Source organism: Heterocephalus glaber, unplaced genomic scaffold (genome assembly GCF_053883595.1).
Source record: "Heterocephalus glaber isolate CG9 unplaced genomic scaffold, H.glaber_assembly_v1.0 deba00001555, whole genome shotgun sequence".
Taxonomy (NCBI): Eukaryota; Metazoa; Chordata; class Mammalia; order Rodentia; family Bathyergidae; genus Heterocephalus; species Heterocephalus glaber.
The window spans coordinates 10951780-10966004 of record NW_028258346.1 but is presented as its reverse complement, the minus strand read 5'-3'; the positions used below and the strand labels follow the sequence as shown (position 1 = coordinate 10966004).

Genomic DNA, 14225 nt, shown 5'->3' with positions numbered 1-14225 from the left:
GCTTCTCAATTTTGCATTTGACTTTGAAAGTGTCGTACAATTGTAATATACTTTTTAAAAATAATTACTAAAAGCATGTCCTTTCATCTTCCATTATAAGTAGACTTAGAATGATGTCCTAAGAACAAAGTACCATTGGTACCTATAGTTTGAAACTACCAGGATTCAAATCCCAGTTCTTTCTTCTACTTGGGCAAGACATTTAACCTTTTGTTTTGTTTTGGCACTAAGGGTGGAACCTATGGCTTCACACATGCTAGGCAAGTGTCTGCCACTGAGCTACATCATAATCCATAGTTTTCTGTTGTTATTTTTTGTTTTGCTTTGCTTTTGCTTTTGTTTTTGTTTAAGGGAGTGGGCAGAGTGTTGTTAAGCAGCCCAGGCTGGCCTAGAACTCACCATCCTCCTGTCTAAGCCTGAGTAGCCAGTGTTATAGGTGTATGCTACCGAACCCAGCTAAGACATTTCACCTCTTAATAACTTTATTTCTTCATATGAAGAATGTCAAGAAGAGTCACTAAAATCTCAGTGGACTATTGGGAGGCATAAATGTGTTAAAATACTTGGAGTGTTTAGAAGAATGTCTGGCATATAGTAGGCTCTAGATAAAGGTTATGTTCATAACATAATCATTGCCATGTCGTTATTATTCTTCAGAGAATGTGATTCCTCTTCAAAGGATGTGTGAAGCAGAAAGTGCCATTAGATATGCTACTGTAACGTCATCCATTTATGCTATCTAATTTTTTTGAAGTATTTTTGTAGGAAAGACTTAATTTTCATTGTTCTTTTGATTTTTGAAAATGGTACAATTTTATTTGGTTTGTAAGTCCACTATCTGCTTGAGATGTTATCTCTGACCTTTAATTTTAGTTTAAACCTTTGCATTAGAATTAACTCCCTCTTTTCTGCTGCTTTACTTTTAGTGCCCTGTGGAGGAATTTTAACTAAGCGCAAAGGGACTATTTTGTCTCCTGGATATCCTGAGCCTTATGACAACAATCTGAATTGTGTGTGGAAGATCACAGTGCCAGAGGGAGCTGGCATTCAAGTATGGATATCTCATCTTTTCTTCTTTTCATTGTGCCCTTGAAGTTAATATTTTCAGAGATGGCAGATTGAATATCATTTCTAAAAGTCTAGCAAATGGTCTTGACTGACATGACTGCTTTTAATAATTTAGTAGAAAGATATTTATTATTAATAATTTTTCACCTGCAAGTAGCAGAAATAAAATTTAATATTGGACAAGGTTACAAAAACTATGCTGCCTCACCTATCATGGGATCTTGAGGTAAGATGATTCGAATGTTGTTTATTTTAGGGTTTCTGTTGTGTCATTCTTGACCTCAGTTATTTACATAGCTGTGCTCTACATTCATTCCCATATTGAGCTCATTTCTTGGTCTTCCTTTCATGGGCTCTTGAGAGGGCTGCAACTCTCTAGCCATAATAGCCTTACTTAACAATGACCAGTAGCCAAAGTAGACTGTCCCTGTTTGATGTACAACTCTTCAGTGTTTAAGAAAATTTTTGAGACCTGCCAGCAGCCTTTGCCTTATGTCCTATTGAACAAAACTGAAATTGTGTCCATTCCTAAACCATTAACTTAGTCAACAGATGAAAATTTACAATGGTTTGACTCAATAAATCAATATTAAGTATATGGAGTCAGTTCTCAGTGGGCAACCAGCTTGGCTTCCTCTCATGTACACATTTCTCATTTAATTGAACTAAGCCAAGTCTCTGAGGAAGAGAAGCAGCTCTCTATAGATAGGCAGTCCGCAGTGTCTACCTGGGTGTTTTAATACTGACCATTTTTTTCCCTTGAGAAATTCTGCCAGTTCTTTTGTTTTACAAAGAGACTGTTGCTGTATGAATTGATGTCATCTTACTACAGAGTCAGTGCATACTCCACAGCAATCGAATAGCTTGTGTGGAGCATAAAAATAACATGCTTGCTTCTCTACTGGATTCATAAGGTTTGACTGTAGGAACAGGAGATGCATGATGGCTATGGTAAAAGTAACCAAGACACAATACATTGAAACTGAAATTGGGGCTGGGGTACTGCTGGGGGTAAAGAGCATGCTTCCCATGTTCAAGGCTCTGGGCTTGATCTCAGCACCACAAACCAGCCCTCCAAAACCATAACCAACCAACCAACCCAACTGCCTGAAGTCAGTTAAAAGTGTACTTTTTATTTTTAAAAAATCAGCTTTTTGAACTTATGTAATTTACAATTGCCCACTGTGTATTTTCACCCCTCCTTCTTATTGGAACCTCAAGTTTGAAGCCCAAAAACGACTTCTTGCATTTTTTTGTCAAAATTTTAGATTTTCTTTGTATTCTCTGTCACGTAATGACCCCTTCCTTTACTCAGTTGCCCAAACCAGAAATCCTGTTTTATTGTCTGTCTTCTGCATTACAAAATGTGTCATGTTTGTCTTTCGGAAGCCTTTCAAACAAGTCTACTGCCCTCCATCCACACTTTCTTTGAACAAGCCCAGGCGGCCACCTTCCCTGGTTCTGGTTCTCTCCCAGTCCATTCCCAGAGGGCAAATAGTGAAGCTTTGTGAAACTTTAAATCTAATGCTACCACTTTCGTACTTACAATACATCACTTGTCCTTCATCTCCTTAAGACACAGTGACCTTTGTCCTGTTCTCATTCCTGGCCCCTTCAGTTCACCTTGTTTTTTTTTTATAAGTCTGGCTTTCTCTTGGCAGGGGACTCAGTGCCTATGGTTTCTTTTACCTACACCATTCTCCAATTTCTCTATTTGGCTTAATCTGGCTCATTATTTTTGTCTCAACTTAAATGTACTTCCTGTGATAGGCCTTCTTGAACTTGACAAAAGGTTAAGTTCCCTTGCTATATGTTCTCAAAGCTCCCTGTAATTTCTTTATCATAACACTCATCATATTTTAATGTTATTACCTAATTACCTGTAAGCTCATGAGGGCAGTAACCCAGTCTGCTCTTGCTGCTAGCACAGGCCTGGCAGTAGAAACTTAGTAAATATTTTTAGAATAATCATTGACTACCTCCACAAGCAGTGCAGTTTTGACCATTTTAGAAAGTTAATATAATTTAATGAGCTACGAAGACATTCACAGATAAACTATACTGTGTATCACTTGCCTTTGGCAAACACTACTCAAAACTGGACACATACCAATGACACTATAAAATCTTTCAAGTATATTACTTACTGATTACACTTCAGAAAACAACATTTGAGTTTAGCACAATGTTTAGCAAACTTATAGTGTATTGGATTTTTAAACACTGTAAAAGATATTGACCATTTTTTCAATTTAGCTTTTATGTGGTTGCTACTTTTACGCAAATCATTAAATCAAAATGGTAACAAACTCCTTCATACACATAATATATGACATATTTGAAATTTCACTAACTTCCACTAAAAGTTACCTTACAGATACATAAGATTTAAAGCAAAATTTAATGCTGGGGAGGGAGTTCAGTATGTGTTTGATTAAAGAATTATATGACTATTCAGTAAATTACAGATGAAATAGCATGGCCATTGGTGGAAAAAAAAGAACTATTTTAGATGTTGAAAAATTACAATAATTTAGAATGATTGAACACTCTTTGGAAATTACATCAACAAATACACCAATTTGTTAATTTAATATTACACGAGAAGTTTATGAGGAGGAATGAAATCATTTGTTTTCTTCTTTATTTTAGTAGAGTATTTGTTTGCTTGTTTATTTTAGTAGAGTATTAGGGGTAGAATTCCAAAGGGTACTACGCTGAACACTAACAGTATTAGTTAACAAGAAAAGAATCTTTAGTGCTCAGTTTGGTAGCACATATGCTAAAAAGAAAAGAATCATTAGATCCAAAATCATGGGGGAAAATGTTGGGCATGTCATTGTGTGAATATATAGCATTGTCATCAGAGGTTTACAGAATTTTCCAAGCAAAGTAAAATGAGATTTGCACATCTGAAGGAAAGATGCCTGGCTTTAATGATTGAACGTTTATTACCTCATAAAAATATCCTATTTCAATCATAGATAACTCCATCCAATGTAATGTTCATCTGAATCCTGAATCAGTAGCTAATATTTTAATTCTTTACTTGGTTCTCATTTGGCTTCTGTTGTAGTAGGTGTACAACCGTTTACTTATATCTCTTAACAGATTTCTTAGCACCACCTGCTATTTGTTCTGGTCATATGCTTTTAAACGCTCTATGATTTTATTATACATAGTATCTTCCCAGAATTCTTGTGGCGAGTTGTACTCAGTTCCTGTGAATTTTGTAACAAATGACTATAAACTTGATGGTTTCAACAGAAAATTATTCTCTCACAGTTCCAGAAGCCAGAAGTCCCAGACCAGCTTTGGGGCACTGAAATCAAAATACCGATAGATTTACCACCATTCTGGGTTCTGGATAATTTCCTCCTTGCCTTTCCAACATGGAATTGCTACCTGCAGGCCTTGGCTTCTGGCCACATCATTGCAACTGCTGCCTCTGTGGTCATATTGCCTTCTCCTCTTCTGTCTGAGACTTTGGCTTCATCTTTTTATCTTAACATCTTCAAATTAATCACATCTGAGGGACTTTGTTCCATATAAAGTTTATTTGCAGACTCTAGGGATTAGGTTCTGATATTTTGGGGAGCCATTGTTCAACTTTCTACTCAATATATCCAGAATTTCTTCCTTTTGTACTTGTAGTAGGTTTTCATGGAAATATCTGTTTTTGTTCTTGCCATTTTTCTGCTTTTAATAACTTAGAGGACAAAAGAAAATAAATTATTCTTAAGTGTTACTTCTCCTTTTCCTGTTCACTTCACACAAAATCCAGCAACTTCCATCATAGCAATATAAGTGCCACTGTGGTCTTCTTTTTTTTTTTTTTCTTAAATTCTTTGATTTGTACATTTTAGGTATACAATACATTTACATTTATCATTGGGTGCTTGTAACTGTACATGATATATCTTGGTTCTTATTTTTTCCCCCATTCCCCTGCCCTCCCTTCACCGCTTTCACCCTTCCCTATTTACATAGACTTTGTTTCCATTTTTTTCTTTTCTAATAATTTTTTCTTTCCCTTCTTTCCTTTCCCCTTCCCCTCCCACTTCCCCTATCCCTTTGCACCTTTTCTTCCTACTTCAAGTTATCTTGGAAAAAGCCCAAGTGCCCATCACTTGGTCTTTATTTCTACTCTTCTTCCCTCTGATTAATTTAGTATTTCATTCTTTCTCATTGCAATAGACATTAAAATATTACCACAATAGGCATTGAAATTTTCCCCTTTTATTACCTTCACCAAATGTAGTGTTGTACATGAAGTATAGTCTTGATTCTGTTCCTCCTCCCACTTCTAAAATCTTTAGTGCAACACTGACAGTATAATTATAGCTTCAAGTGCATAATTATTTTGATATTCAATCTTTAATGAATGTCTTGTTCAATCTCTTTGCCTAGATTCACTGAGTCCTGGATATACACTAGAAATTGTTCTAAGACTTTTATACATATTAATTAATTTAATTTTTACAATGAATCCATGAATTAGATACCTTAATTACAATGATTAATGTAAATAATCTGAGGCGCAGAGAGATTAACAGCATTCCTAATGTGATATGCCAGCAAGGAGAGGGAGCCAAGGAGTTGCAAACCCAGACATTCTCTTCTATTCCACAGTCTCTTGTATTTATCATTTAAGCTCTATTCTTTTTAGATTTTCTATGCTTTTTCTAATTTTGCATGCATATTTCCTCTTATGTAAATACCCTCCACTGTGGCTAAATTGGATTACTTATGGTTCACTAAATCCAGCTCATGATTTTCCTCATCTACATTTTTATATGCTCGATAATTTCCTTCAGCAGAAAACCTCTTATTACCTTAAAACTAAACCCAACTGTCAACTCCTCCTTGACTCTTTACATTTTTTCTTAGTAACACAATCTAAAAACTTCAGATATGAAGAGGGAATTGTTCGTCATTTAAGGAAGTGCTGATTGTATTACAAACATATAGCTTTAATTCTAGTTTTCATCTTGTCCTGGAGCAGAGCCATCAGGTCTAAAGCCAGCCACACAGGCAGGATGTCTACTGCCATGTGGCACTCGCCCCGGAAAAGGACTGCCAGCATTCACTTGAATGGAAGAACGATGATGGGCTCTTACACATGACAAATGTTTAATGAACCAAATTATTGCAATTATGTAGTAAATGAGGGTAGTGCCTGCATTTATAATAGAATTTACCTACATAAATCAAATTTAACTTAATAAAGTTATTCCTTTTCCTTCTTTAAAACTACAAAGCACTTAATAAACAAAGAGCTGAGTAGACCGTGCCCTCATTCCTGAGGGTCCTGTGGGTTCTTTGAAAGGCTCAAGCTGTGCCAAGTGATGTGAGCAAAGTAACACATGTCTCTTTCTTTAAATAAAATTTAAAGGACATGAGAAAATTGAACCACAGCATTTCCCTTCTAAACTTTCTGGATCTTTGTGGTGATTTAATTATTATGACCCCATTTGTGCAAATCATCTGAGAGTTGCATTTGAATCTGCTTTGGGTTGTCTCTGTTGAGACCTATTAAACACGTGCACCGGTGGTGATGATAATGCTAAAAATTGAAAGGTGGAGGAGAAATTGAACTAAGTTTATGCAGGAAAGAACCTCGATAAAATGTATATTATCAGGTCCTTTATGCTCATAGACCACCAATCTGATTATTTTCTAGTTATTAAAGCAAGTGAGAAAACTCAATCACAGACAAGATTCTAACACTCAGAAAAGAACAAAAAGGTAACCTGTCATTTGGAAATTGCTTTGGGATTCTTAACGCGTCGTTAGATGAACCCAAGACTTTTAATGAAGAGAATACTCTGAGATGGTGGCAGACATTCTGTGTTATACTCAAACGCTGTTGGGTTCTCTGTAAGGCTTTTATGACAGTCAGTTCTTGTAGGGCCATCAACAATAACGGTGAGAGTTCTGCTAAAAACCTTCAGCTAAGTGTCGCAGTGGCGCCCTCCAGTGGTAGAGATCCCTGTCCTACAGGGAATGGGTAGATTTAAGCACATATATTCGATTAGAAGTCTGTGTTCTAATCAACAGATCTTTCCTCACAGGTGCAAGTGGTAAGCTTCGCCACAGAACACAACTGGGACTCTCTGGACTTTTATGATGGAGGAGACAACAATGCTCCAAGACTTGGAAGTTATTCAGGTAAAGAAAAGATTTTAGCTTCATTATAATTAGGGATATAAATATATTTTAAAGAATCCCACAAAACTCATTTGAATTTTATACACTTTACACAGTGAAGTAAATTACATGCTTTTTGAAATTTGAAAATCTTAAAGATAATTTTTAAATGGCTGTTAAAACCTTACAATGTTCTTATTATATGTGTGTAATTATTTCTTGATGATTTTATGCCAATGGAAATATTTTCATTGAGTTGTGGTTCATGAATTGTATGTGTCTCCTCTTCCTTGGAGAGAGATAGAATGAACACTGACAGTTAACATATTGGCAATGATAATATGGCATATTAATATCAATAGAATGCTATGCAGTCATTAAAATATTATGAGACTATGTAACATGATAAGTACTACAAGGTCCTATGAAATAAGAATAAAGAAATATAAATTATTTCCAGGAGATGAATGATTTTTATGTAAAAATATATATATATATAACACAATATCAGAAGAAAATACAAAATAAAATAGTTTGATTTGTTAATCAAGATTTAAAATGATGTTTAAAGATTTTTTGTTAGATTTGTTAAGGTTTTAAAGATAATTATGTGACAATCTGAGAACTCAAATATAGAAATTGAAGAGTTTAGTTTGTTAATTTTCGCTATTATACATTTTAATTTTTAGAAAGGCAAATAGAAACATAGCCAAACTGTTAGTTTATAACTTTCAGGTGGTATACTGAAATAAGCTTGAATGACTTTAAATTTTTAATTGATTTTAGAGTATATTTCTTCATCAGCCTGGATGAAGAAAGGAAAGACAGTCTCTAAGAGCAGGAATGATTTGGCTTAGGCGAACAGGAGTATATATAGGCTTAAATAGAAAGAAAATCTCATTAAATTTTCAGGATAATTTTATTTTTGAGTGTAATTCTTAACAATAAATACAAGAATGATAAAAGTGACTGCTCCTGGCCCAGAGGAAGGGGCTTCTGGGCCACCATCCAGCCCACTGCTCACAGCACAGAGGAAGGGGCTTCCTGGACACCATCCATGTCAGGCCACTCCCAGCCCAGAGGAAAGGGCTTTTGGGCCTCCATCACACCCGCCACTCCCAGCCCAGAAGGGGCTTCCAGGCTGCCATCCATGCCACCGCACCCAGCCCAGAGGTAGGGGCTTCTGAACAGCCATCCCACTGCTCCTGGCCCAGAAGAAGGGGCTTCCTGGCCACCATCCATCCTGCCACTCCCATCCCAGAGGAAAGGGCTTTTGGGCCACTTTCCAACCCACTACTCCTGGCCCAGAGGAAGGGGATTCTGAGCCACTGTACCACTTCTCCCAGCTCAGAGGAGGTGAGCCACGTGGGCACCAACAGCACCGCGCCCACCCCCCTCCAGGTCAAAATGAGAAAACACATAAATAAGTCTCAAAACCAGACTTCCACATCACCTACAGCAACCCCAAAGGGAAATGAGATGGAACACTCTAATACTCAACCACTTGGAACCACTGAACTGGCAACAAAAGAGGATCTGGAAAAAATGAAATGAGAAGTAATTTCTCAGATGACAGCAGAGATTGTGCTCATAGTGCAAGACATGATTAATAAATCTAGAGAGGAGCTGAGGAATAAGATGGAATCCCAACATAGGAAACAAATGGAATCCATAAAAAAGATGCAAATAGATTTCCAGGAGATGAAAAACTTCACTGAAAGTCTACACAACAGAATGAGCCAATGTGAGGACAGAATTTCAGATATAGAAGATAAGAATGCAATTAGTGACCAGGAAAAGAAAAATTGCTTCAAAATTGTAAGGGAACATGAGAAATCAATCCAGCAGCTGCTAGATGATGCAAAGAAAAATAACATAAGACTGATTGGAGTCAAAGAAGAAACAGGAGAGAGTGCAGATGACATAAAAAAAAAATCTCTTCACAGAAATAATGGCAGAAAACTTCCCAAGCAGGGGAAAAGAACTTGCCATACAGGTACATGAGGCATATAGGACTCCAAATAGCCTTGATCAAAAAAAATCTACACATAGGCATATAATTGTTAAGATTCCAGAAACTCAACAGAAGAACAAAGTTCTACAAGCAGTTAGAGAAAAGAAACAAATCACATACAAAGGAAAGCCCATCTGAATCACAGCAGACTTCTCAACACAAGCCATCAAGGCAAGAAGAGCTTGGAGTAAAATATTCTAAGCCCTAAAAGAAAACTGGCTCCAATCCAGATTGATGTACCCTGAAAAACTATCTTTCAAAATTGATGGAGAAATAAGATACCTTCATGACAAAGAGCACCTTAGGAACTTCATGAATAGAAAAACCAGCACTCCAAAAAATTTTACACAATATCCTAAGAACAAACACTGAGGATCACAACCCATGGAAGCAAAGCAGAATGAACCCATCTAGTGTGACAAGAAATTAAATGTAAAGGGGGAGAACCCAACAAAAAGAAAAAGTCATGACAATGATAAGTTAATACATTTCAGTTATAACCATCAATGTTAATGGTCTCAGTTCACCAATCAAAAGAAATAGACTGGCAGAATGGGTCAAGAAGCAAAATCCAACATGCTCCATACAAGAAACACACTTGATTCAAAACGAAACTCATAGACTGAAAGTTAAAGGATGGAAAACAATACTCCATGTGACAGGAACCCGAATAAAAGCAGGAGTAGCTGTCCTCTTTGCAGATCAAGTAGATTTCAAACCAACACTAATTAAGAGAGACAAAGAAAAACACTACATCCTTGTAAAGGGAACAATCCAACAGGAAGAGATGACAATCATAAATATCTATGCACCAATCACTACTGAGCCCAACTATATAAAGCAAATACTAATGGACATAAAAAGTCATATATCAACTAATACAATTGTAGTGGGGGACCTCAATACCCCACTGTCACAAATAGATAGATCAACTAGACAAAAATAAGTAGTGAAACAGTAGAACTCAATCAAACTCTTGAACAAATGAACTTAACAGATGTTTACAGAGTGTGTCAATCCACAAAATCAGAATACACATTCTTCTCAGCTGCACATGGGTCATTCTCAAAAATAGACCACATACTCACACCTAGAACATGTTTAAGTAAGTGCAAAGGAATTGAAGTTATCCTCTGTATATTATCAGACTACAGTGTGAAGAAATTGGAGATCCATAGCAACAGAAATAGGAAAAATTTCATAAACACTTGGAAATTGAACAACACACTTCTGAATAACTAATGGGTCACAGAGGAAATTAAAGAAGAAATCAGACAGTTCCTTCAATTAAATGACAATGACAATACAACATATCAGAATCTATAGGACACAGTGAAAGCAGTCTTATGAAGGAAATTCATAGCAGTGAATAAGCATATTAGGAAAACAGAACAAGCCCAATTAAACAACCTGATGCTGAACCTCAAGCTTCTAGAAAAAGAAGAGTGGGACAAACCCAAAGCTCATACAAGGGAGGAAATTATAAAGATCAGAGCAGAAATCAATCCAATGGAGACTAAGAGAATGATACAAAAAATCAATGAAGCCAAGAGTTGGTCCTTTGAAAGAATCAACAAAATTGACAAACCCTTAGCCAACCTTATCAGAAAAAGGAAAGAAAAGGCCCAAATCCATGCAATTAGGAATGAAAAGGGTGAAATTACAATGGACCCAGCAGAAATCCAGAGGATCATCAATACCTACTTCCAGAACCTATACACCAATAAGATGGAAAATACAGAAGAAATGGACAGACTCCTAGATACAATGAATTACCAAAGCTAAACGAAGAAGACCTAAAAATTCTAAACTACCCAATATCAACAACCAATGAAATTGAAAATGTAATAAAAAACTTATCAACTAAGAAAAGCCCGGGCCCTGATAGCTTCAGTGCTGAATTCTACAACACATTTAGAGAGGAACTACTGCCACTACTGTTTAAACTCTTCAGTGAAATTGAAAGGGAAGCAATACTCCCAAATTCATTTCTGGAAGCAAGCATCACCTTGATCCTCAAAGCAGAGAAAGATCCAACCGAAAAGCAGAACTATAGGCCAATCTCACTAATGAACATAGATGCAAAAATCCTTAATAAGATACTGGCAAATAGAATGCAGAAGATCATCAAGAAGATCTTACACCCTGAACAAGTGGGATTCATCCCAGGCACGCAGGAATGTTTCAACATACGCAAATCAATCAATGTAATATACTATATCAATAGAGCCAAGGACAAAAACCATATGATTATCTCCATAGATGCAGAAAAACCATTTGACAAAATCCAACATGCATTTATGATAAAAACCCTACAAAAATTGGAATAGATGGTCTCTACCTCAAACTGATAAAAGCCATCTATGAAAAACCAACAGCCAGTATTATACTAAATGGTCAAAAACTGAAATCCTTCACACTAAAATCAGGAACAAGACAAGGCTGTCCACTATCACCACTCGTGTTTAATATAGTTTTGGAAACATTAGCCACAGCAATTAGACAAGAGAAAGAAATAAAAGCAAGAAAGATAGGAAATGAAGAAGTCAAATTCTCATTATTTGCAGATGACATGATACTGTATATAGAAGATCCCAAGAAGTCCATCAAAAGTCTTCTTAGGGCCGGGAATTTAGCTCAATGGTTTCGCCACCTGCTGTGCAAGCACAAGGATCTGAGTTCGATCCCCAGTACCAAAAAAAAAAAAAAAAAAAAAAGCAATTGCAAAAGTCTTGAAGACTTAATAACCAAATTCAGTAAAGTAGCTGATTGTTAGGTCAACACACAAAAATCAATAGCTTTCCTCTATACAAATAACAGACTCACCGAGAGACAAATAGGTAAAATAATTCCTTTCACAATAGCATCCAAAAAACTGAAATACCTAGGAATCAACCTAACAAAAGAAATCAAAGACCTCTTCTCTGAAAACTATAGCCCTCTGAAAAGAGAGATTGAAGATGATATCAGAAAATGGACAGACATCCCCTGCTCCTGGGTAGGAAGAATTAATATAGTGAAAATGGCCATACTTCCAAAACTGCTATATAGATTTAATGCAATTCCAATTAAGATCCCAGCAGCATATTTCATGGACCTTGAGAAAACAATTCAAAAATTCATTTGGAACAAGAAGAGACCCAGAATAGCAAAAGCAATTCTAGGTAACAGAGACATGGCAGGGTTATCACAATCCCCAACTTGTAACTATTCTGCAAAGCTACTTTGATAAAAACAGCATGATACTGGCAAAGAAACAGACCTGAGGACTAGTGGAACAGATTAGAAGATGCAGAAACAATGCCAGACACACTCAGCCATCTCATCTTTGATAAAGGAGCCAAACAGCCTCACTGGAGGAAAGATAGCCTCTTTAATAAATGGTGCTAGAAAAATTGGGTTTCAATTTGCCAAAGATTAAAATTAGACCTATATCTCTCGCCATGTACTAAACTAAAATCGAAATGGATTAAAGATCTAAATATTAAAAATAGAAACTCTGAACCGGCTGGAACAGAGGTTAAGTAGAACTCTTGAAGACGTCGGTGTAGGAAAAGATTTTATCAACAAAACCTCAGTTGCCCGTGAACTAGCACAAACAATCAACAGGTGAGATCTCTTCTTATTAAAAAGCTTCTGCACAGCAAGAGAAGCCACAAGCAGTGTGAAGAGACAACCCACAATGTGGGAAAAAATCTTCACCGGCTTTTCCTCAGACAAAGGTCTACTATCTCGAATCTATAAAGAACTTAAAAAGATCAGACCTCCCAAATTTAAAGACCCAATCCGAAAATGGCCATCTGAACTGAACAGACATTTCTCAGACAAAGAAGTAGAAATAGCAAATAAATACATGAAAAAATTTTCAATAGCACTGGTCATTCAAGAGATGCAAATGAAAACAAAGCTGAGATTCCACCTCATTCCAGAAAGAATGACTGCTATCATGAAATCAACCAATAACAAACGCTGGCACGGCTGTGGTGAAAGAGGAACCCTGCTCCATTGCTGTTGGGAGTGTAGACTGGTGCAAGCACTGTGGAAATCAGTATGGAGATACCTCAAAGAACTAGGACTGGAAGTCCCATTTGACCCAGCTATTCCCCTGCTGGTTAGCTTTCCCCAAAATATAAAAGAATCATACCACAGTGATATATGTGCACCCATGTTCATAGCAGCACAATTTGTAATAGCTAAAACTTGGAAACAGCCCAAATGCCCATCAACTGGAGAGTGGATAAAGAAAATGTGGGTTTTTTTTTAATGGAGTACTACTCACCTGTAAAAAATAAGAAATTAGAGACATTTATAGCTAAATGGATGCACATTGAGGCGATACTCATAAATGAAATAAATAAGACACACATGTATAAATACTGAATAGTTTCTCTGGTGTGATAAACTGAAAGTGTAAATAAGGACTAAAAGGTTTAATAGATAATGTGAAATAGGAAGAAATGGGGCAAAGGGGAAGGGGAAGTGGGAGGGGTAGGGGAAAGGAAAGAAGGGAATGGAATTAATATGAGAAAATGGAAAAATGGAAACAAAGTCTTTGTAAATAGGGAGGGACGGAGGGGTTGAAGGGAGGGCAGAGGAAGGGGGAAAAATAAGAACCAAGAGAGATTAAGTGCAGGTGCAAATTTCCAATGATGAATGTCATTATATTGTATACCTAAAATGTACCAATGATTAGAATGAATAATAGATAATGCAAAATAGGAAAAAAGGTCCAAAGGGTTAGGGATAGTGGAAAGGCCAGGGGAAAGCAAAGAAGGGAAAAGAAAAATGATGAGAAATGAAAAAAATGAAAATAAAGTCTTTGTAAATAGGGAAGGGTGGAGGGCATGAAGGGAGGGCTAGGAACGGGGAAAAAATAAGAACCAAGATACTTCATGTAAAGGTACAAGTTCCCAATGAGAAATGTAATTGTGTTGTATACCTAAAATGTACCAATAAAATAATTTAAGTAAAAAAAAAAGAATGATAAAAGTGA

The 14225-nt window shown here is 36.4% G+C and overlaps 1 protein-coding gene across 6 annotated transcripts in view; it reads left to right on the top strand.

The window, feature by feature from the left end:
• Csmd3 (CUB and Sushi multiple domains 3) overlaps positions 1-14225 on the top strand; it is a 1141260-nt gene that overhangs the window by 997455 nt on the left and 129580 nt on the right. For all 6 annotated transcript variants that reach the window (XM_087190703.1, XM_087190702.1, XM_087190706.1 and 3 more), the window contains 2 exons: positions 927-1051; positions 7143-7239. In XM_087190703.1, coding sequence (XP_087046829.1) covers positions 927-1051; positions 7143-7239 — 222 coding nt within the window. The remainder of the gene's footprint in view (positions 1-926; positions 1052-7142; positions 7240-14225) is intronic.